At 39.4% G+C, this 22,178-nt stretch overlaps 1 protein-coding gene across 2 annotated transcripts in view; it reads right to left on the minus strand.

Annotated features, from left to right (window-relative positions):
* The window catches only part of PITPNM3 (PITPNM family member 3), a 141,813-nt gene that overhangs the window by 37,428 nt on the left and 82,207 nt on the right, over positions 1-22,178 (minus strand). For both annotated transcript variants that reach the window (XM_026708577.2, XM_087928463.1), the window contains exons 5-6: positions 9,840-9,916; positions 8,604-8,839 (exon numbers count right to left, since the gene is read on the minus strand). In XM_026708577.2, the coding sequence (XP_026564362.1) occupies positions 8,604-8,839; positions 9,840-9,916 (313 nt within the window). The remainder of the gene's footprint in view (positions 1-8,603; positions 8,840-9,839; positions 9,917-22,178) is intronic.

A 22,178-nucleotide genomic window follows, 5' to 3' on the forward strand; every position in this document is an offset into this window, starting at 1 on the left:
CCTGGGGACGAGCTCTGTGGGGAATCCAGGCTCCCCATGAAAGCAACAGCCATGGCTTCATGGCTTCAAAATCTAAGGGACTGGTTTGGAGAAAAGTCAATAGCACTTTTTCAGTGGCTGTTGATAAAAATAGGATTGCCAACATGATCGCCAACATCCGATGATGAATATGGCACAAGAAGTAGTAGTAGTAGTAATCCAATTTTTTCAAAAACATTTTGAAAACCATCTATCTCCTGGTAACAAGAAATTTTACTTTTTGTGCATCAAAATAGTACATTTTCATCAATATGTTTGTTAAGCAGCTATTTGTTTTTAAAAACAAGTAAGTAATCCTCTCGTGACACTGCCATTCTCTCTATGGCCCTTTATGACAGGGAAGGAATTACCTCTAAAAGACCAGGTAGTTTCCTTGGGTCTTTTTCCTTGAACTTTCTGGCAGTTTACACACTCTTTGCTTGTTTCTGCCTTAGAGCTTACCTACATTCATACATACCATCCTGCCTGCATCTTACATACTAATGGAGCGGGTCTTCCTGGGGCTGGTTGAGAGGAACAGTATCCTGACCCATGCGAATAAGATTTGTCATGCCACAAACTCAACTTGCTTGATATTCCCAATGCATTTTGCCCTATTAACCTACAGTTGGCAAACAGTCAGGAGCTCATGATCCTCAGCTGAGTGCAAAATGGAAGGAGGCACTCAGTAGGAAGTTAGCTTCTCCAGCTTAAAAATGAAGGACAGAGACCCAAGCATTTTCCTGGATTTAGAGGAAGAAAAGTCATATTCCTGAGATCTCAAGGGAACCGGCATTTTTTACAGAAAAACACCAGCACTGGCTTGGTGTTATCACCATACAAGTGTCCAACACAGAACTTGAATATCGTCCTATTTAGTACAGACTGAGATGCCTTTTTTATGTTCACACCAAAACATGGGAATGACTATTTGAAGAGACTCTCCTTATAGTCTTTCACTAGTTGATGAAAGCCTTAATTAGGAAGAGGAAGACATTTGTTTTAACAGCATGTAAAATTTAATTGCTGTCGTATGTTTGCCACTGTCAGTCTGTTTTTTTGTTTAATACATACTATTTTTATTGGAATGATCACTCCAATGGTTTCAGTTGTTAGCTGTTCCAAGAGAAGTGTCAGCCCCTCTTAATAAAGGGAGAGGGTTAGTGAATTACTAAGTAAGAAAATTTAAATGGCAGGAGAACAAAATAAATGAAAGCCTGATGATGAAGTCCAACTTTGCGTAAATTGAGAATCAATGACTGCAGCAGCCATTACATCTTTCACCTTCTTACTTTGGTAAACCTAATTAGGGAGAAAAGATGTTTACTCTTACTGTGAATAATTTTTGGAGAGTAGTTGCTAAACCTTTTGACAAAACATTGTTATATAACACACATACATACACACACACAAAGAGAAAGGTGAAGGAATATGGAGCCATGGGCAAATGAACAGTTTAGAAGTTTCCATACTTGTGAAAGAAACTTGCTAATTGCACACTGTGTGCCTTGCTCTTCACACATCTTGTACATTCTGCTTGTCAGTACAGTGCAAATTCCAGGTGAAAAAAGGATGGGAGCAATCCTGCCCATATGGCTGTGCAAAACTCATCAATAAAAATATGGGTCGTCTAAAAAGGACCCACATCAACATCATGGAGATACTGAGCTATCAGTTCTCAGCAATCATGGTAAGATAGGGCTGTCTGTGAAAGAGAGCTGGGAATAAACCCCACCCTCCTGCAAAAATCAAAGAGAAAGAGAAGCATTTTGCAGGCTGCTCAGCTTTGCAAATATTAAAGACTTTTGTTTGGTTCAACTTCCAGGTTTTGCTTCACCATTATTCCCCAGAAAAGCATGTCTGTTTCTCTTCTATTACCTTTACTCTGTGAATGGTCAATTAGATGCCACAAGGAGGCAGTAAGGACCAGCTCTTGCATAGGCTGGAAGGTAATTTTGGCTTCTGGGTGTCCAAACAGGGCCTACAGCAATAGAGAAAGCTGCCTTATACTAACCCAGACCATTAGCTTAGTACTATCTACGCTGACTGGCTGCTGCTATACAAGACCACAAGATTTCCAAGCTCTGTCTTGGGCACTGGGATTAAATTGAATTCACATGAAGTATTAGTACTACCCTAAAGGTAAAAGTTCCCCTTGCACATACGTGCTAGTCATTTCCAGGTCTAGTACAGAGCCGTAATGTAATACTGCATCCAGTTCTGGTCACAATATAAAAAAGATGTTGAGACTATGGAAATAATCCAGAGAAGAGCAACCAAGATGATTAGGGGGCTGGAGGCTAAAACATATGAAGAAAAGGTTGCAGGAATTGGGTATATCTAATCTAGTGAAAAGAAGGAGGAGGGGAGGCATGATAGCAGTCTTCCAATATTTGAGAGGTTGCCACAAAGATGGCAACCAAGCACCTGAAGGCAAGACAAGAAACAATGGATGAAAATTAATGAAAGAGAAGCAACCTAGAACTAAGGAGAAATTTCCTAATGGCGAGAACAGTGAAATTAACCAGTGAAATGCCTTGCCTTAAAAAATTGTAGGTGCTCCATCACTGAAGGCTTTTAAGAGACTGGACAGCCACCTGTCTGAAATGCTTATAGGGTCTCCTGCTTGAGCAGGGAGTTGGACTAGAACACTTCCAAGGTCCCTTCCAACTCTGTTATTCTACGTTCTGTGTTTTAATTGGGAGCTGCTGAACCCAGCACAGGCGCTGGGTTCTGAGCTGCATCCCCTCCCATTCCAATTTGAAGCTCTGGAGAGGACACATTCAGCTGCCATCAGCTGGAGAGGAGACAGAAGGTTCCAGAAAAATGCTCTTTTGAGCTCAGCCACTTGTATTACTCCTCTCCATCTAAAACAGCCAAACAGGGCTTGGAACTTGGGAAAAGTTTTACAGAGCCTGAAAGAAGAACTTTAAGTTACAGTTCGAAGGAGGATATAGAACTGGGGTGTCAAACTCAAGGCCCGGGGCCCAGATGTGGCCCACAGGGTGCTTGGATCTGGCCCTCGGGGCTGCCCTGGAAACAGCAAAGGACTGGCCTGCGGTGCCTCTGGCAGCAAAAACGGAGCTCAGGAGGGCTGGCAGAGGGCTGAAGGAGGCCAAAAATGGGGCCCAGGGGGCACACGCAGCCCACCCAAGTTCCGTTTTCACTGGCAGAGGGTTACAGGAGGCCGTTGCAACCAAAAATGGAGTTTAGGAGCTCATTTTTGCTGGTAGAGCACTTAGGCCACCACAGGTGCCCCCGACATGAGTGACATCAAGCGGACCATGCCCACCCTGGCCACGCCCACCCCAGCCCCCAAGGTCAAACACAACACTGATGCAGCCCTCAATGAAATTGGGGTTGACACTCCTGATATACAACAAGATAGGACAGCTCAGAAAAATAGCCATCAACTCCAGTTTTCAGATCAGGAACCTCTAAAACAAAAATGTAGAGCAGCAAGATTAGGAAAAGTTGGTCAGGAATCTCTGCCTCCCATGCTGCTGTCGCCGGTTCACAGAAACAGCTACAATTGAGAAAATGAACTCCAAGGGACTGAAGCAGGGATACTAGTAAAAAAAAAACATATCAAGATTTTTATAGGGCAAATGATCCTCTGTCCAATGTAGAGTGCAGGCAAACTCCATCCAGCTCATAAACACTGTTTATGTGGGCACTGTTTCTTACAGCACTATTTTAAAGGTTAAACAAGAGCTATTATAATTGTAGTGTGCCAGATTGGCTTGCTTATTTCAGGAAACGATTTCAGCCTTCTTCAACTCTGCAGCTCTTCGTGCTTTTCCTTTTTTGCTCCATTCCAACCCTTTCAAGTCTGCTGCTTTTCTGTTTCTGTCTTCCCCATTTTACTTCCCTCCCACTTCTTTTAGTCTTCTGTCCTTCCTCCGTGTCTTTGACTTTCCTGCTCGCTATAATCAAGGGGCTTAACTAATGTCAGCAGGACATTGTTTCATTAAAAGCTTAATTACAGCTACAAAATCTCTTTGCTGCTTTCTATCGATAAATTGATAGTCTGTATTGTAATTCTGATATCTCAATGATTAGTGGACTTTTGGATACCATCTGTTGTTCAAGGAATTTACCAGCTGAAATCTAGCTCATTGAGCTCTATCAAGAGGCAAAATATCCCTACAGTAACACGGGGCATTAGCTCAAGACCCTGCAATGTTTTAATGAAACAATTGCATTATTTAAAACATATTTATTCTAAAAATGAAACAGGTTAATAGTTAGCAATTAGACTTCCAGTTAGACATTGCAGGGTGTGAAAAATGCAACCCTTCCCAGCAATAATACTCCTTCCCAAATACAGATTCTAACCTAAACTCTTAATCAGAAATGGGCTGGAAATGTGATAGGAAATGTGTCCTATCTTGTTGCATATCAGGAGTTGCAATTACAGATGAGCATCAATTCTAGGAAGGCTATTCCAACTCAATTAAGACCTTCTGAGCCAAAGCACAATCATTACCTGACCATTGTTTTGGGGCCCCCACAATGTTGTCTTCATTTTGTCCCCAGTCTATAAGTGAGAGCCTCAATTTGTCCTCTGCTATTCTGAGGTAAAAAGTAGCATTTCCATCCTTATTCTGAAATAACCAAGGGCTGCCTTGAAGTGTAAAGACCTGGTAGGGGGAAGAGAGAAAGGTGTACCCAGCAGGGAGGAAAGGAAGTTAAAACTAGAGCAAGCATCCAAGGATATGATAGGGGATACAAGAGGATACAGGATCTCTGAATGCCTTATGACCACAGGTAGGGAGAAAAGGGGAGAGAAGAATTCTGTTGGTGGGGCCTGTAGTATCCGACCCAGACTTCCTCCTTCTATGCTGCAAAAGAATGGCAAAAGTTGCAAAGTCATTTTCTTTTTTCCACCTGATTGTATTAGGCCAACTCACAAGGGAAGCGGCTCAGTTAGGAGCACTTTCAAACCCAGAGTTTTACTTCATCCCAGAGAAACTTTACTTCATCCTGAAGCTTTCCAGGAAGACATGTGAGGAATGGAGCAGATGTTCCCAAGTTTAACTCTGCAGGCTTAAATGAATACACATATCTACTGCTTAAGATGTGGTGAGAAACAATAATTTAGGCAGTTTTGAAAAGGGGCTTCCACAAACTCACACAGAGAAGAAACTGAGCTATGAATATCTATCCACAAAAGCTAAGTTAGAAGATTCAGAAGCAATCTTAGGAAAATCTGAACACTTACATTAAGAAGTAAGAAAAGATGGACAAAGACATTGAATTGTCTAATGTTAGAAAGAGAGTCCTTGGATTTTGTTGGAGCACAGCCTATGCTATCTCCTCTAGGTAGCACATTTTTCTTTGGAAAGCAGCAAAAAAGAACTCTGGGATAGTCTAGAAATTATTTTGGATTTAAATATCCCATGGGGCAGTGTGATGATTCACCCCTACTTCCTGCCCACCCGGTAGTTCAAAAGCATGCAAATACAAGTAGATAAATAGATACCACTTTGGTGAGAAGGAAAGAATGTTCTGCAATGTCATGCTGGCCACATGACTGTGGAAACATCTTCGGGCAGCACTGGCTCATGTTCTCGAAATGGAGATGAGCACCACCTATAGTTGACAGGACTAGCAAAGTAAAAACTATACAGACTCCTTTCTTAAATATCCAGTACGTAAATGACAGAGACTTAAAGACAGAAAGATCCAAAGAAATTCCTAATAGTTCTTTTCAATCTGACATACTTCAAGGAAGAAAGTTGGACTGAAGTTTCCATTTAACCTGGACAGTATTTCCAAATGTAGGGGAATATAACAACAGCAATAGTAATTTATTAAATTTATATGCTCCATGATTCCTAGAGAGTCTGGAAACTTGTTAGCCTCCTTATCTAAGAACTTTCCTCTGATGATACACTCCATTCAAGGCAATCTGCTCATTTTCATTATATGTACAGTATAGCTATGCTGAAGATTGCCTCGTTTTAACTGAAGGATGAACATTAATTTTTCAAAGGAGAGGAAAGGTTCTTTTGTTTTGTTCAACATCCTGTTAATTATCTCTGTATTTCTCTTATTAGCTGGTGGAGGATCAATTCTTCCTCCAGATTGAAGGACGAATGCAAGAGAAAGACATTGCCAATGAAACAGGCAAAAACAGAAAGAGCAATTTAGGTTCAATTTCAGTTAAATGTCAGCCTTCCTTGACCTCAGTCTTATAATATTCAGAACATAAATGCCGTCTCTCACCCTGAAGATAGCAGAGCTTCATTTTCTCTAGGCCTGTGGTCAAACTGACCTGGAGCATAATACTGACCACTTTACAATCTCTGAACATAGAGGAACTCCAGAATGACATGTTGAAATCTAATTATTTACAATGCTATTTAACTAAAGTAATGTCTCTAAAGACACAGAAGAAAACAGCATTTAGGGCAGGAGCTATATTTTGACAGAGGAGCCAGCTCACTTACTGCCAATTATATTGTTGTAACTAATGTAGTGAAGAAAGTTTCCATTCTGTTTCTGAATTCATTTTGTAGTTGATGCAAAAACTAGCACACTAATTGTTTTAAAGATTCTAATTATATCTGACATTTTATATATTTAATCAGCAGAACTTTCATATGAACCAAAGTAGGAGGAAATATTTGTCGCCCAGCAAAGAAACACAATGTGCAACCACCAGGCTTTCAATTTGCAAGTACAACAGAAAATCTGGGTTGTAGCCCATTCAGCATGCAAGGAATTAATCAACAAGAGATTTTCTTCCTCCCGCTGAGAATCATTGATGTCCTCCGCTTTCCTGAAGGGAGAGGGCACTTGACATATTCCTTAGCTCGCTGCATTCATGGGGCCATCAGTCTCTCTCCTCTAGCTTTTTTTTTCCTGAGCAATTAACACATTTCCATGCTTCCCTCATCAGTTCATTGTTCATCTGTCATAGAGTTCAATTGGTAAATTGGTACATAAGTAAATATCTTGGTGGAAACACGGTCAGTTCTTTCTATAGCATGTAAAGTAATTTTAATAATCTGCATGCCAAAAAAACAGATTGTCTACAATTATCCAGGATACAGAAAGATGGCCATGAATTTTATTTCTATGGCTATAGAATTCTATTACATATGGCTAATTTCTGGGAGCTTATTGTGTACCTGCAGCCTTTGGCAGCTGATTACTTAGTGTGTACTTATTATCCAGCTTTTCTCTGAGGGCACAAGTCGGCGTATGTGGAGATCTGCACTATGTTTATCCCCAGAACAGTTTTATTGGCCAGGCTTGTCATGGTGAGAGAAGGAAGAAAAAAAACATTCTTAATGTTTAGATTTATAGAGTTGGAGGGGCATTCTGTGAACTGTTCAGAGACAGAATGAGGAGCATATGTCATGAAGATGAACAATTGTTCATCTTCATGACATATGCTCCTCATTCTGTCTCTGAAAAAGAGGGAGAGGGAAGAATCTAAACTACTAAATAGTTGAGGGTCTTTGGACCCCCTTTGTTGAGCTGAAGCTAGAATACTCTTATCACCAGAGAAGACAATGGAAGGGATTCTTTTGCAATTAGAAAGAGGCATTTGGCTCTCCCTGTTCCAAAGAGCTGAAGAACTTTGCTACCATATTTTCTCCTTGAAGGGGAAGTAAAAATCCTGATTTAAAATGAGTCTTTTATGGGAGGAGTCAGGACCCCACAGAAAAAGGGATCCCATCTAAAATATGGGTTGATATTTTAAATGATCAGATTCAATTAATGTACAGTTCCAATAATTGTTCCGGTACATTAAGTTTCTCCCGTGTTCCCGTTGTTTGTTGAAAGCACACAAATGGGGTTTTTAAAGAGAGGGAGGGAACACAAAGAACATTCAAGAACAAGAGGTTGAAAAGCTCAGTGCTTCTCTTCCCAGATGATCTGACACTCCAGATAAAACAGAGCCGAATCCTTTGCTAAGTTGCTTCTTTTTTCCAGAAAGGGTTTATCAGTGTATATCACTCCCCTGGACTGTCACCGCCACTCCTACCTGTTGGCTTCATGTTAAGAAGGTGGAGGGTTTTTTTTTTTTTAGTTTCCTGCAGAACAAAAGAAATATTGCCTAAACCAATTTCAGAAGTGCAGTATTCAGGAATTTTATTCTCAGCAGTGGAATTGGAGGTTTAGGTTTTGTTTCAAATGCTCAGCTCGTAGTTTGAGGTACATGTAACTGTGCTGAGAAAATTCCCTGTAGAAATCTCAAAAAGCCAGAGGCACTAAAAAAAGAATCAACTAATACAGTCTGATCCACCTGCGGCCACTTCTAAAAAAAAGAACTTTTCTTACATTCCCATTTATGTAACAATGTCACTATTTAGTACTACTGCTATTTCTTCTGTTTATTAATCTGTCATTTCTAATCCAGCAATGCTTCAAAATTCACACATCTTTCACAATAGTAGTTCACAAGGCAAGCTACTGTTATTCCCCACTTCTCAGAAGCATATGGAGAAAGAATAGTTAACCTAAAGGTATATCTCATTTCCTTTCCCACAAAGTTGTCATAGAAAGCCTATTTCCTAGTTCACTGAAATTTGTAATATGATAGTTAAGAAGGAAGGAATAGAACTCACTTTGCCATGAGGGAGAAGGCTTCAGAGCAGACAGCTGGACAGGGAACAAGTCGGATTACAATATGGCCAAGGGAGGAAGGAAAGTGGGCCTGGGTCACTTTCTCAAATACAGATGTGAACGTGTTGACATCAGCCATCTTACTGCTGGGCTCCCCTGTTCCTGTATCTAGGATGTTGCCCCCATGAAGGACAAGAATCAAGATGCGTGTTCTGCACTTGTGCAACTGACTTCCTTCCTGGAGAGGGAAAGAAAAAGAAACCAAATGATTTGAGGAGAAAGCAGCCTTGTTTTATGCTACATTTATGAGAAAAAGGGAAAAACTCTGATATCAGGAATCAGTAGTCCTAGATCAGCAGCCCCCAACCTTTTGGGCACCAGAGACCAGTTCCATGGAGAAAGATTTTCTGCAGACTGGAGGCAGCTTGGTTTTGTGTGCTGCCTGCATCCTTCAGATGGGGATTCATTTGTTTGCGTGGCCTGTTGCTGGTCTAGGCACTGGGGGGTTGGAGTTCCCTGTCCTAAACTATTCACGGTCTCCCACCCAAGAGAAAGTAGAGGGTGGAAAATGTGATCATTGCAGAGAGTAATTTATTATTGTCTAGTGCATTTTGCTATATTAGAAAAAACTCAAGCCTGCAGATTAAAAAATAATTTGAAACCATCGTTACATTTTTATTATGTACTTCCCAGAATAGCTTTTTTATGAGATGGATGGTTATATAAGTATGACTGATTGATAAATAAATAAAATGTTTAAAATTAAAAATAACAAAGCCATGGTTGTCTCTCTACTCTGCTTTCTCAGTAACAGAATCAAATCCCAATACATGGAGGAAGGTTGTAATTTACAAAAGTTATCTAAATAACAGCCCAGCAAATGTAATTTTGGAGTCAAAGACAATTTTGACTGCTGAGAATCAAAAGACTTTCCCCCTGATGCATTATAACATCTGAGATTGTGGAGCATTTTTGTAGCAAAATTCTAAGAGTCATTTAAGTGAGATGGGTGGTATAAAAATATGATGATTAAAATAATTTTTTTAAAAAATGTGAGTACTATATTGCTATAGATCAGTGGTGTCCAACTTTAACAACTTTAAGACCTGTGGACTTCAATTATCAGAATCCTCCGATATTCTGGGAGTTGAAGTCCACAGGTCTTAAAGTTGTCATAGGTGGACACCCCTGCTGTAGATGCAGAAACTGCCTGAAGCATAATCCAGGTGGTAATTCACCTCAGTGTCCTCATGTATTTCAATGCTGCCCTGTGCAGGATAGCGATGTTTCCTCAGAGAGGCTCTGTACAACTCCCCTGAAAGATAAAAAAAGAAGAATATTACTTTTTGCTTTTCAATATCCCAATTACCAACAGCTGTGAAACAGATTGCTGTATTATTGATATGAATCTTCAGCCAAGATCTAAACAGCCATGGTTTTGTAATTCTGACACCTCAGCCAGTGAATTGACTGTACTTCAAGGGCACCCATTTCCAGTAATTATTCTTTCTTGTCCTCAACCAAGTTCTTACCAAAAAAAAACCCTCCAACGACTGGAAAATGCTACTAGTTATTGAATGGAAGATTTTCTCTGGCTATTCATGACTTACATTATGGAACAATGTTTTAATAATTCATTAGATATATTTATTTATTTGATTTGTCAATTGCTTACAAGATAATAGGTATAAGTATATACATAGTTATGAATACATGAAATGGGTACATATAAGAAAAATAATAAGAAACAACAGGACAGGGACGGTAGGCACGTTGGTGCGCTTATGCACACCCCCTACAAACCCCTTGGGAAAGGGGTGAGGTCAATAGTAGACAGTCTAAGGTTAAAGTTTTTGGGGTTTGGGGAAGAAACTACAGAGTCAGGTAGAGTATTCCAGACATTGACCACTCTGTTGCTGAAGTCGTATTTCCTGCAATCAAGTTTCGTGTGGCTAACCTTGAGTTTGTATCTATTGTGTGCTCTTGTGTTGTTATGGTTGAAGCTGAAGTATTCATTGACAGGTAGGACATTGCAATGTATGATTTTATATACCATACTTAGATCAGACCGAAGATGGTGTAATTCAAGGTTTTCTAGGTCTAGAATTTCAAGGTATTCTACAATGAGTAGAGGAGTGGAGAACTCTTGTGAAATATTTCTGGACTTTCTCAACTGTGCTAATATCAGATACGTAATGTGGGTTCCAGACTGATGAGCTGTATTCGAGTATTGGTCTAGCAAATGTTTGGATGCTCCAGTTAGTAGTGTGATATTACCAGAGAAAAAGCTACGTAGGATTAGGTTAACAACAACCTAATGGGCTATGTAGTTACAGTGGGCTCTAGCACTTAGATCATCAGAGATGAGTATTCCAAGGTCCTTTACAGAGCTTGGATCATCAACAAGATCTTGACTATTCAGCTTGTATTTTATTTTCTGATATTTTTTTTTTGCCAATATGTAAGACAGAGCATTTATTTGTTGAGATTTGAAGTTTCCATTTGTTTGACCATTCTGATACGTAGTCAAGATCTTTTTGAAGGGTAGCAGTATTGTTTGTGGTATTGAACAGCTTTACATCATCAGCGAAAAGAACACAATTGCTCTTAATATGATCACAGAGGTCATTTATGTAGAGTATGAAGAGAGTTGGTCCTAGAACACTGCCTTGGGGGACACCACTATTGACGGTACAGAATTTGATAGGACACTCTCAATTTTGACCATTTGTTGTCTGTTTGACAGGAATGCTTCTATCCAGTTATGCAGGTGTCCAGATATACCATAAGATTTTAGTTTTAGGAGTAGTTTGTCGTGTACCACTGAATCAAAGGCTTTACAGAAGTCTATGTAGGGTTAGGGTTAGGGTTAGAGAGTAGGTTGTTTGTCTCTAAGTGGAGGATAATGGATTGGTTAATAATTGATTCCATGACTTTACAGGTGACGCAGCATAAGGAGATTGGTCTGTAATTTTCAACTAGGCTGGGGTCTCCCTTTTTGAAGATGGGGATGACCGTGGCTTGTGACCATAGGTTAGGCAAGGAGCTGGTCCTAAAAGATTTTTCAAAGATTATGCTTAGAGGTTCGGCTATGGCAGTGGATGGCTTTTTTAAGAAGTAGGCACATATTCCATCCAGTTCAATAGATAGAGATGGTTTTAGATTGAGTAGTGCTTTTTCAACATTGTCTTCTGTAAAATCAATATGTATTAGATCATTGTAGTTGTCTGTGGTTCGGCTAGGAAATACTGGGCATGATCCATTGCTGTTTACAAATACTGAGCCGAAGAATGTGTTAAAGATGTTGGCTTTAATGGTGTCGTCGTTGCAGTCTTTACCATTAGGTGGGATGGACCTTGAGTCTTTTAGTTTGTTGTTTACAAAATTGCAAAAAGCACGGGTGGAATTGGTGCATAGAAGGTTTTTCTCTTGTTTAATGTGATAATTGGTGCATTCAGTCTTTATCTGGTGGCATAAATTTTTGTATCGGCTTTTGAAATTGGCAACGTGACCAGATTTGTTTTTCTGTCAGAGTGATCTCTTTTTGGATTGAAGTTTCCTTATTGTTATGGGTAATCTGTTTTTTTGTTTAGTTTTGGGAGTTGTTGGTACATATAGTTTGATGACTCTTTTGACTTCAAGTAAAAATATGTTGTGATGGTCTTCAACAGTATTGCATCCAGTGAATAGAGATTGCCAATCAAGGGATGAGAGATTGTTGTCTATAAGATCATAGTTGCCTTTTTTGAAGTTATAATTGGGGATTACGTCATTATGATGATTTTTGTGTGGGCGTATGTTGAGACAAAAGTCAATCATATTGTGGTCACTGCTGGAAAAGGGTTCTTTAGTTTGTATTCCGTAAATTAAATTCAAACTATTGAAGAAGATGAGATCAAGGCAGTTGTTTAGTCTAGTGTTGTTGGTTAATAGTTGTTCCAGTCCCAGATTTGCAACAACATTGTAGAAGGTTGCATGTATGGGTTCAATTGTACATTCATTTAGGGGCCAGTCAATATGACGTAGATTGAAGTCACCAAGAAAGACAAAAGCGTGTGGGCAGGATGCTGCCCACGTTAGTAGTGTATTTAGCTTGTTTACATGTTCGATGTCATAATCAAGTGCTCTGTAACATGGTAAGTATCGAAATGTGATATTTAAGGATAGTTCACCGATGATGGTCTCAGGAAGAGCAAGCTCCTGGGTAACTTGGATATTTTTTAGATATAAGGACTTTTTATAGAAGATAGCAACACCACCTCCTCTACGAATTTCATGATCTGATCGGTAAACATGATAGTCTCTTACTGTGCTAATGGAGTCAGGGAGAGATGCGCTGAGCCATGTTTCACAGACAAATATGATGTCGAACTTAGCCATATTTAGTAAGAGGAGAAATTCAGGTATTTTATTTGCAAGGTTTCTTGCATTGAGTAGATTGCATTTAAGGTCAGCAGTAGTTGGAATTAAGATAGTTAGGGGCATGCGTGCCTAGTCTTGGGTGATGGTGGATTGGTTGAGGTAGGGTTGTGGTTGAAGGTTAAAGCTGAGTTGTGGGTTGTGTGACTTACTTTTGATACAGTCAGCGTGGTAGTCAATGTACAGGTCCTTCTCTCCATTGTCTAGATGTTTTTTGAGTTCAGTGCGGAGTACACGGGAGTGGCCATGTTGCTGTATGGTTAGGTCAGGGCGGAGGTTAGGGAGGTTAGGTTAACGGAGGTTCTTATGGTTGGTGTTGGTTTTGGTGAGTGAATTTATAGTGCAAATGAATTTACATTTGCTTGATTCATTTTTGGAAATGACCCTGCAGAAGCGTGGGGCCACAGAGCCGTCTCTGTTTTTGAGCTCTCGGCCAATGCGGGAAATGTCAAGTATTTCATCAGGGGAGATGGTTGATGCTTGATAATCACTGATGATGTTTCGGACAGTTGTGATGTCATCATTATCATTAATGTCCTCTAGACTAAATAAGATGGCGTTTGGACGTTTCCGTTCACACTCAACAGCTTCTCTGATGAGGATGGGGATATCATTATTTGTCTGGCTTATGTTTTTTTGTGGATTGGGTTGTGGATTGGGTTGTGGTTGTTGGGTAGAGATGTGGTTTGTAGCTATTGGATGTTCAGGTTTTTGCGTTGTGTCTTTTTTTTGAAGGTTGGATAATCTTTCTTTTAAGGCATCCAGGGATGCTACTATGGTGTCAAGGGATGTTATTCGTGTTTCAGTGGTATCAACTCTTTCCAACAGATCCAATTTGGGTCTGCATGATTTGCAGAGATATGGAAACTCATTGGATGATTCTAGGTATTGAATCATTTGATTGGTTAATCCCAAGCAGTCATGATGAGCGTATTTGTTACATAGAGAACATTTGATGGAGTTTTCATTATCCTTTAGAGTTTTGTAGCATTTAAGGCATGTGCAGGAGTCTTGTGGTTCATTGGTGGGGATTACTTTTTCTTTAGGTTGTGGTTTGGCATTGGATTTTTTTCTTGGCATGGTAGGTTTGTTAAGATGGTACGTTGATTAAATTAATTAATGGAACAATTTTGGGTAATCAATATAGCCAATATCACACCAATCAATCAATTGCAGTAATCTCTCTAGTCAAATAATTTTCCTAAGCAACAATCAGCCTAATCAATTACTTACACTAATCTCTAATCAATTAATTACACTAATAATTAATCACACTGTTCAATTAAATTCACTAAATCACTGATTTTACTAATCAATTAAATTACATGAATCTTGATCTTTTAAACTAATCAATAATCACATATTTGCACTAAACACTCTAATCACACTATTAAATCAATTAAAACAATAAATCAAACCATTAATGAAATATTTTATAGAAATTAATTATCTAATCATTGATACAGGTGATGAGGTAGAAAAGTTGTAAGGTTTGAGGTAATGAATTAATCAGTGTTTGATTAAAATAATGAGGTAGTATTGAGAGTCTGCAAGGAAAGGGTTAATTGTTTTACTAGCAGCTGTGATTTACTCGGTGGGAGGATTTTATTGCTCTGATTGCTGTTGCTATTACTCTGTAAACAATAGGCTCTAACAAGATGTTCAAAAATAAGATTTTTGAAAGAGAGCAAAACTTGCTGAATTAAAACACTTTAACTACGATCAATATGTCTCTGAATAAGATTGTTTTCCAATAGTTTCCTAAAGTTCTTCAAGTTGAGTAGTAGTAAAAATATAGCCCAGAAATTTGGGTTAACCAATCCAATCTGTCCTTTACTTTTAAAGTTACTTCTAGTTGCAATATCTTTTTTTAAAGAACTAATCTGACAGTCACTCCAGATCGTTAATCGCAGCTATTTTCCTCCTTTGAGTCCACTTTCCAAGGAAAATTCCACTGCAGAAATCGGAGTGATTCTTACCAAGACTAAGCATGCTGTTACAAGATCTTTCCTTTCTTTTTCACTTCTGTCTCAGCTGCCTTCCTGACTTCAATTTAGCCATGCTGGCAGTTCTCTTTTTAGTTCGGATGGAGGGGTTTTCTTCGGGTCAATTGAGGAGACTCTCCTCTCCTCGTGACCACCGAAGCATTCCTCTGCCGTCCAGGAGTGACTTTCAGCTCCTAAGAGCCTCAGGGCTTTCTCCTCCCTCCTTGTTTCTCCCTGCCAGCTGTCCGATGTGTCCGGGGAAACTGTGTGGGGGATATTAATGGAAACACGTTGTCTGGCGTGGAAGATACTTCTATGAGCTGTGTGAGGGATTTAAATGAAGGTACGTTGTTTGCACTCTGCTGGCTCCAAGTGATCCAGTTCAAGAGCTCCACCAGTGTGGTTAATAGGGCTTGATGGAAAGAGCTTCACTTCTCTGGGGAAGGATCAGGATCAGTTAGCAGGAGCTCCGCCAGCATTATTAGGGCTCCATGGCTTCAGAATCTAGCATTTTGGGGCTTGTTTTTGGGGCTCTGGTTTACTCATGGTTACTGGTGCAGGCGGCAGCTTTAAAAGTGATTTCTGGTGCAGGTGGTGGCTTTATAGGGAGATAGTGCTCCAGGAGCGAGAGCCTCACCTTCCTGTCTTTTCTCCAGGAGATCAAGGTGGTATGCACAGCACTTTCTCACTTAATTTTATCCTAACTAGCCATGAAGAAGGTTAGAAAGAATGACCAGCCAAAAGTCAAGCAATGAACTTAACTAAATACAGCCTGAACTTGGACTTCTCTAGCTTTGATAGTATTGCTGTTAACCACTTTTCTTCACAATCATCTGAAAGCATCAGTTGTCACCAGTTCAATTTATGTCCAAAAAAGGGGCCACAGTGTGCTTTATTGTTTCAAACCAGCAAATGACCTTAGCTAATTCCTGTAAATGTTGAACAAAATAGGATAGAGAGTTGTGATCTGTGGCATCCCACAAAGGAAAGACCTAAGAAGCAACTTCTCCTCAATCAATATTGGTTGAGTCCCAAGGAAATAAGAAAACTATCATAAAATAGTACCCCTACCACCTAATGGGACCCCAACCTCTAGAACTAGTTCCAAAGGATACTATAGTTAACAGTATCTAAAGCTGCTGAGAAATCAAGGAGCACAATGATGGATGCACCATCTCCATCCTGACTCTACCACAGGTAATCTACAAGCTTAACCAAGTCTGTCTGCATACTAAATTCCATCCTGAAACTCAACTCAGTATAGATAATCTGCTTCCTCCACATTTCACATCAATTGCATACCAAGTGGCTTTTCAACAACCTTCCTTTAAAAAAGAGAAATTATTTAAAATCATTGGGTTCTTGAGAAGGAGATGCACTATTGCTTTCTTCAAGGAGGCTGATACCATAGAAAGCATTCAGTCATAGATTACCTCCTTGGCTGCTTTCAAACCTAGGAGGATCCTCGGTTCAATAACTAGGTGGCTAAACTGACAGCACAGAGAATCCTATGTGTTTTCTCAGGAGTCACTGGTTCAAACGCATCCAAAAATCACACCACAAGACTGGCCTTTAGCCTCTCTGGCCAGATCCGCTCTGTTGAAGTCAATCTCTTTATTCACCAAGTAGCCATACAGCTTTGAAGATGTTCCTGCCACTTCTAGCTCTCCCTACCCAGAAGGGACTGGGTCACTCTGAATAGCGCTTTTGGTCTGATCCCCTAGGACTCTCCTGATGATTCAAACAAAAGAATAGATTTTTTAAAAACTGTTCTTTTTTAGAGTCAGTCTACAAATGTTTACAAATGTGAGGTAAACTCAAATTGTCCCAGACACAGATGGCAGAATAATCAAAGAAAGCCACCGAAAGGGCTAGTACAGAGTCGGGAGCAGGAGTATAAAGAAAAGAGAAAAATTTCATTACCCGCTGAAATGAAGCTGATTATATGGCAAATTATGTTTCTCTATTTGCCAGAAAAGCTTTTGATGAGGAAAAATTATAACGGAGGCTTAGCAGGACTCAAAAGAACTTCTCAGGTGAGGTTTCAGATTTTTACCAGTTTTCTCTGGCAATCTTATTTATACTGCTATTACTGCAATTCATGCTAATTACATCATTAAGAAAACTATGGGAACAAAGGAGGTAAAAATCAAATGTTGCACAGAAGGTGACATTCAGCATATATAATGGCTCACTATTCTAACAGCAAGGGGTGGGTGGGTGGGTGTTGATTGGATGTATAATTTAACAATATAGATTTGTGGGGAAAAATCTGCATGAAAATTGGACATATTTTGAAACAAGTTAGAAACAGCAAGATGACAGAAAATCCTATCCACCCAAGAACTCTCGTATCTATATTTACCACCAAGAATCTTGTGACATTTTGAAATCTAACCCACATACTATGATCACAACATTCATGGATCTAGAAAAGCTTATGATGTATCAAATCTGTTACTCTTCAAAAAGGCATAAGGCTTCTGTTTTACTCCTACCTTTCCTGAAGTTGCTTTGCAATTCTTTGACTTTCCGGATATGTTCTACAGTATGAAAATTTGGAGAGAGAAAAAAGCACCAAAGGTTTTGAAAAGCAAAGCTTAGGGTAGGACAGACTCTTGAAGGGTACGGGGTAGGATTCCCCATAGGAGAACACCTGTGCTTGTCTAAAGTCCCTATCCCCATTATCAATATTTCTTTTCTTGAATAAAGACTGATGTTATGAACTCCAAATGAAGATCGAGCTGTAGAGATCCCTTGAAATTGTCTTGTTTGAAAAGTACACATTAATGCTGTACTAACACTGCGCACTTCTTCATCAAGTAGGGGGGAAACCTTACTCGTTTTTGCAAATTAGAAGAATCTGCATAAATAATCTAATCTTCATAAATATCATATTTTTAAAAAAAACATCCATAGACATCCATAGCCCTACATCCTCTTTTGTCCAAGTAGCCAGCTAACAACCCTCAAAGAAACCCACAAACAGGATGTGAGAGCAATAACTTATTCCAGTGTTCTTTACTAAAATATGTCTCTGACACTAGATCATGATTGGCAGCTTCTGACAGCTCTTTCTGCTATGAATACAAATGACTATCAAGTAGGTGGCTATTACCACATATTGTGCAGTGAATTACATAGATTGTACACTGTATGAAAAAGTTCCTTTTTTCTTATGTCCTGAATCTCCCTTCATTCAGGTTCACTACATAAATTATTTTATTAATACTTACAGTGTTCTGGCCAATCAAGGTGGAATACTTAGTCCAAAGTACAACTACTCTATCAGAGAGCTAAGTTTGTCCTAATGTCCAATCGCAACCATTTTTGGCTCAGGCATTAGCTCCTTATCTCATTTCTGTCATAAAAGAGCTAAGCCTTACATTTATTTCCTGAAAGAATCTAAACAATCAGATGAGCACTATTATGCATACTACAATATGGAACCAATGTGATTACTTCTGGATCATATCTGTCCTTAGCCTGTCCCAAAAAACCAGATGATTAAACTGAAGGGGCATTAAAAAATGGATTATATATCCTTGAATTGGAAAGTGGAGATCCAATTTAATATTACAGGGTGAAATTAGACACTCCAACTTCTAATGCAACCATAAATGACTAGGCATTCCACTACTAACATTACCAGAAAAAATCTCTGATATGAAGAAGAATTGTAAGATACCTAGAGTCACTTGGCTATGAATGAATGAATGAATGAATGAATGAATGAATGAATGAATGAATGAAAGATCTAAGCTGCTGCAAGGTAGCATGCTTTCATTATTGAAGAGGGTTTTTAGGACTGACAAAGCTACAGGCAACAAAATTGTCTTATGGGGTTCTGCCTTAATAAAATCCTCCAGTTATTTGGATGAATTTAATTGAGTAAAAGCAAGGGAAACCTTGGAAGGTGAATAGCCTTAAATGAGACTAATCTGTGCTACAAAGGAACAAATTACTAAACCAATGTGCAACATGAAAGACTACGTAGACTGAAAAACTATGGATGCCCTAAAACCACACAGACATTATTCTTAAGAGGATGTATGTTTTGATCACTATGGGGATCATAACTTTTAGAAAACTTTTAGAAAACAAAGCTGTATATATTCGTTTATATACTTCCTATTTTTTACTATTATTAAATAAACAGACAAATCTTAACAATTATATAAGAACTGTAAAGGTGTATATTCCTTCCTATATTCATTTTATAAATGAATACTTTAAAAAAATGCAGTATGTATATGTTCAGAGTTTTGTTTCCAGTAAGTGGATGGGAGCTCAATTCCAAATGAGACTATGGGGCAATGTGTGCTGCATAAAAATTCATGTCGTGTAGTTCACCTCTGTAGTCCTCAAAGAAAGAAGAGGTCTGGAGCCATGCATGTACTTACTCTACTCCCTTGTTATTTCCTACTTCTCTCATTCTGTGTGCAAGACAACAGCTCCTGGGGAATAAGAGATACCTGGCATTATAGGACTCAGCTTCATCGAAATACTGGGCCCTAAGAGGTATTTTAATTATTCTGGTTCAGAAATCTCTAATTAAAGGAACTCTTGACTCACTATATTTCATAGCAAAAATAACTTGCAATCTGAAGATACGTATTTGAAAAACTAGTTTTAGTAGGCCCAAGGGATTGAGGCTGGGACATTTTTCTGTCTGCTTTGAAGCACAAATTACATTTTGCGAACTGTCCCTCCTGTTTGAAAATCAGTTATTAGAGAATGCTGGAGTGATAGGATTTCTGTTTAAGAGATTTGAACTGATTTCATTCCAGATCATATCATACCCCAATTACAGAGTGGAATGTTTTCTGGAGAATTCTCAGGAGGCAGTTCCTCTCCGTTTTGCTTATGTCAATCAAACATTCAGCAAGAAGAGCTTTTGAACACAATTGCTGGAGATCGGAAAAGATTGCTTTTTTCGATACAGGGGGCACTGTGAATAAAAAATAACCTGTTTTTCTTGAGATATGCACAAGTTTAGATTGTGTTTTCTACAGATTTTCCTTAACGCATACATGCCCGTAAGCATTGCCTCTGGTGAGATGGGTAGCATACAAATTTAATAAATAAATAAAGCAACTCAGATAGCCCTTGGCATGGCAGTTACTAATACAGAAAGGATTTGCCATGAGATGAAGAACATTTTAATGCTTCTTTGAAACATATGTTTCTACAATGTCTTTCTCCCAAAGTTCAATAAATATGATTGTGCAACAAAAACTAAAATTTCAGAGGATGTGTAGCTATGTCTCTTGATAGATGAACCTGGCTGCCTCCACTGAGGATGTATGAAAAAAAGCAAAAATAAGGTGGGCTCTTCTTTAGAGAAGGATATGGGTCAGATTTCAGAAATATATCTGGCCTGATTCATGCAATATAATAAGCAAGATATAATAGCATAGGTTGCACGGGTTGTAGTGGCTCAGTGGCTAAGACACTGAGCTTGTCTATCAGAAAGGTCGGCAGTTTGGCGGTTTGAATCCCTAGCACCATGTAACCAAGTGAGCTCCTGTTACTTGTCCCAGCTTCTGCCAACCTAGCAATTCGAAAGCATATAAAAATGCAAGTAGAAAAATAGGGACCACTTTGGTGGGAAGGTAACAGCGTCCCGTGTACCTTCGGTGTTTAGTCATGCCTGCCACATGAGCATGGAGATGTCTTCGGACAGTGCTGGCTCTTCAGCTTTGTAATGGAGATAAGCACTGCATTCTAGAGCCAGAAACAACTAGCACATATGTGCGAGGGGTTATTTTGTATGAAGACAACCAATTGTACTTCACTCAAACAAGCTATACTTTAATGTAAGCTCAGTCATTGCACCTGAGAAGGATAAAGATCACTTGCTATCCTTGCTTACATTTGGCATACAGGAGCTATTTCTAGCTCCTGTATGCCAAATGGTGCTGGAGAAGACTACAGCAAGTCCCTTGGACTTCAAGGCAATTAAACCGGTCAGTCCTAGAGGAGATCCAACCCTGACTGCTCTTTAGAAGGCCAGATCCTGAAGATGAAACTCAAGTACTTTGGCCACCTAATGAGAAGAAAGGACTCACTAGAGAAGAGCCTAATTCTGGGAAAGATTGAGAGCAAAGGAAGAAGGGGACGACAGAGAATGAGGTGGCTGGATGGAGTTACTGAACCAGTCAGCATGAGCTTAAATGGACTCCGGGGATGGTAGAAGACAGGAAGGCCTGGAGGAACGTTGTCCATGAGGTCATGATGAGTCAGACATGACTTTGAGACTAACAGGAAGAAGAAGAATAAGAAGAAGAAGGAGGAGGAGGAGGAGGAGGAGGAGGAGGAGGAGGAGGAGGAGGAGGAGGAGGAGGAGGAGGAGGAGGAGGAGGAGGAGGAGGAGGAGGAGGAGGAGAAGAAGAAGAAGAAGAAGGAGAAGGAGAAGGAGAAGGAGAAGGAGAAGGAGAAGGAGAAGGAGAAGGAGAAGGAGAAGGAGAAGGAGAAGGAGAAGGAGAAGGAGAAGGAGAAGGAGAAGAAGAAGAAGAAGAAGAAGAAGAAGAAGAAGAAGAAGAAGAAGAAGAAGAAGAAGAAGAAGAAGAAGAAGAAGAAGAAGAAGAAGAAGAAGAAGAAGAAGCTAGAAATAATGGCCGAGAAAGCTTATGCTGCCTACTGTAAAAGGCTGCAGAATGGTGGGGTCGGTAAGTAGTTCTGGAAAATGACAGGTGTGCTTATCTTTCATCCCTGAAGAATTTGCCAAGATGCTGTATTTGATCAGAGCAACTAAGTACATTCAGACTCACATGGGAACAAAAAATGGGCCTCAACACCTGAATAATCTTTTTCAGGTCTGTTTTTTTAAATGCCAACATCTGAGGAAGTGCCATCTCAGTAAAAGGAGAGAAGGAAAAGAGACATTTCCCATTTTCACGTTCCCATAAAAAGTTGTCAGTTTTCTGCCATCTGTTGCACTGTTGCTAGTTGTTTATAATAACAAATCTGTTACAAAGAAATAAACTTAGGCATGGCTGCTGGCATATGCTTCCTATTAGCAAGCGATCACAAAAGTATTTCAAACTAGAAAAGGATTGAGATCCAGTAAGTTTTGTAAAAAAAAAAAAGCCATACAAGGGGGCAATATATTTTAATAGGTTAAAGTTACCTATTGTCTGTACTTTTAGACAGTACAATAAACCTTAAATA

Source organism: Pseudonaja textilis, chromosome 1 (genome assembly GCF_049901715.1).
Source record: "Pseudonaja textilis isolate UNSWEBS1 chromosome 1, rPseTex1.2, whole genome shotgun sequence".
NCBI lineage: Eukaryota > Metazoa > Chordata > Lepidosauria > Squamata > Elapidae > Pseudonaja > Pseudonaja textilis.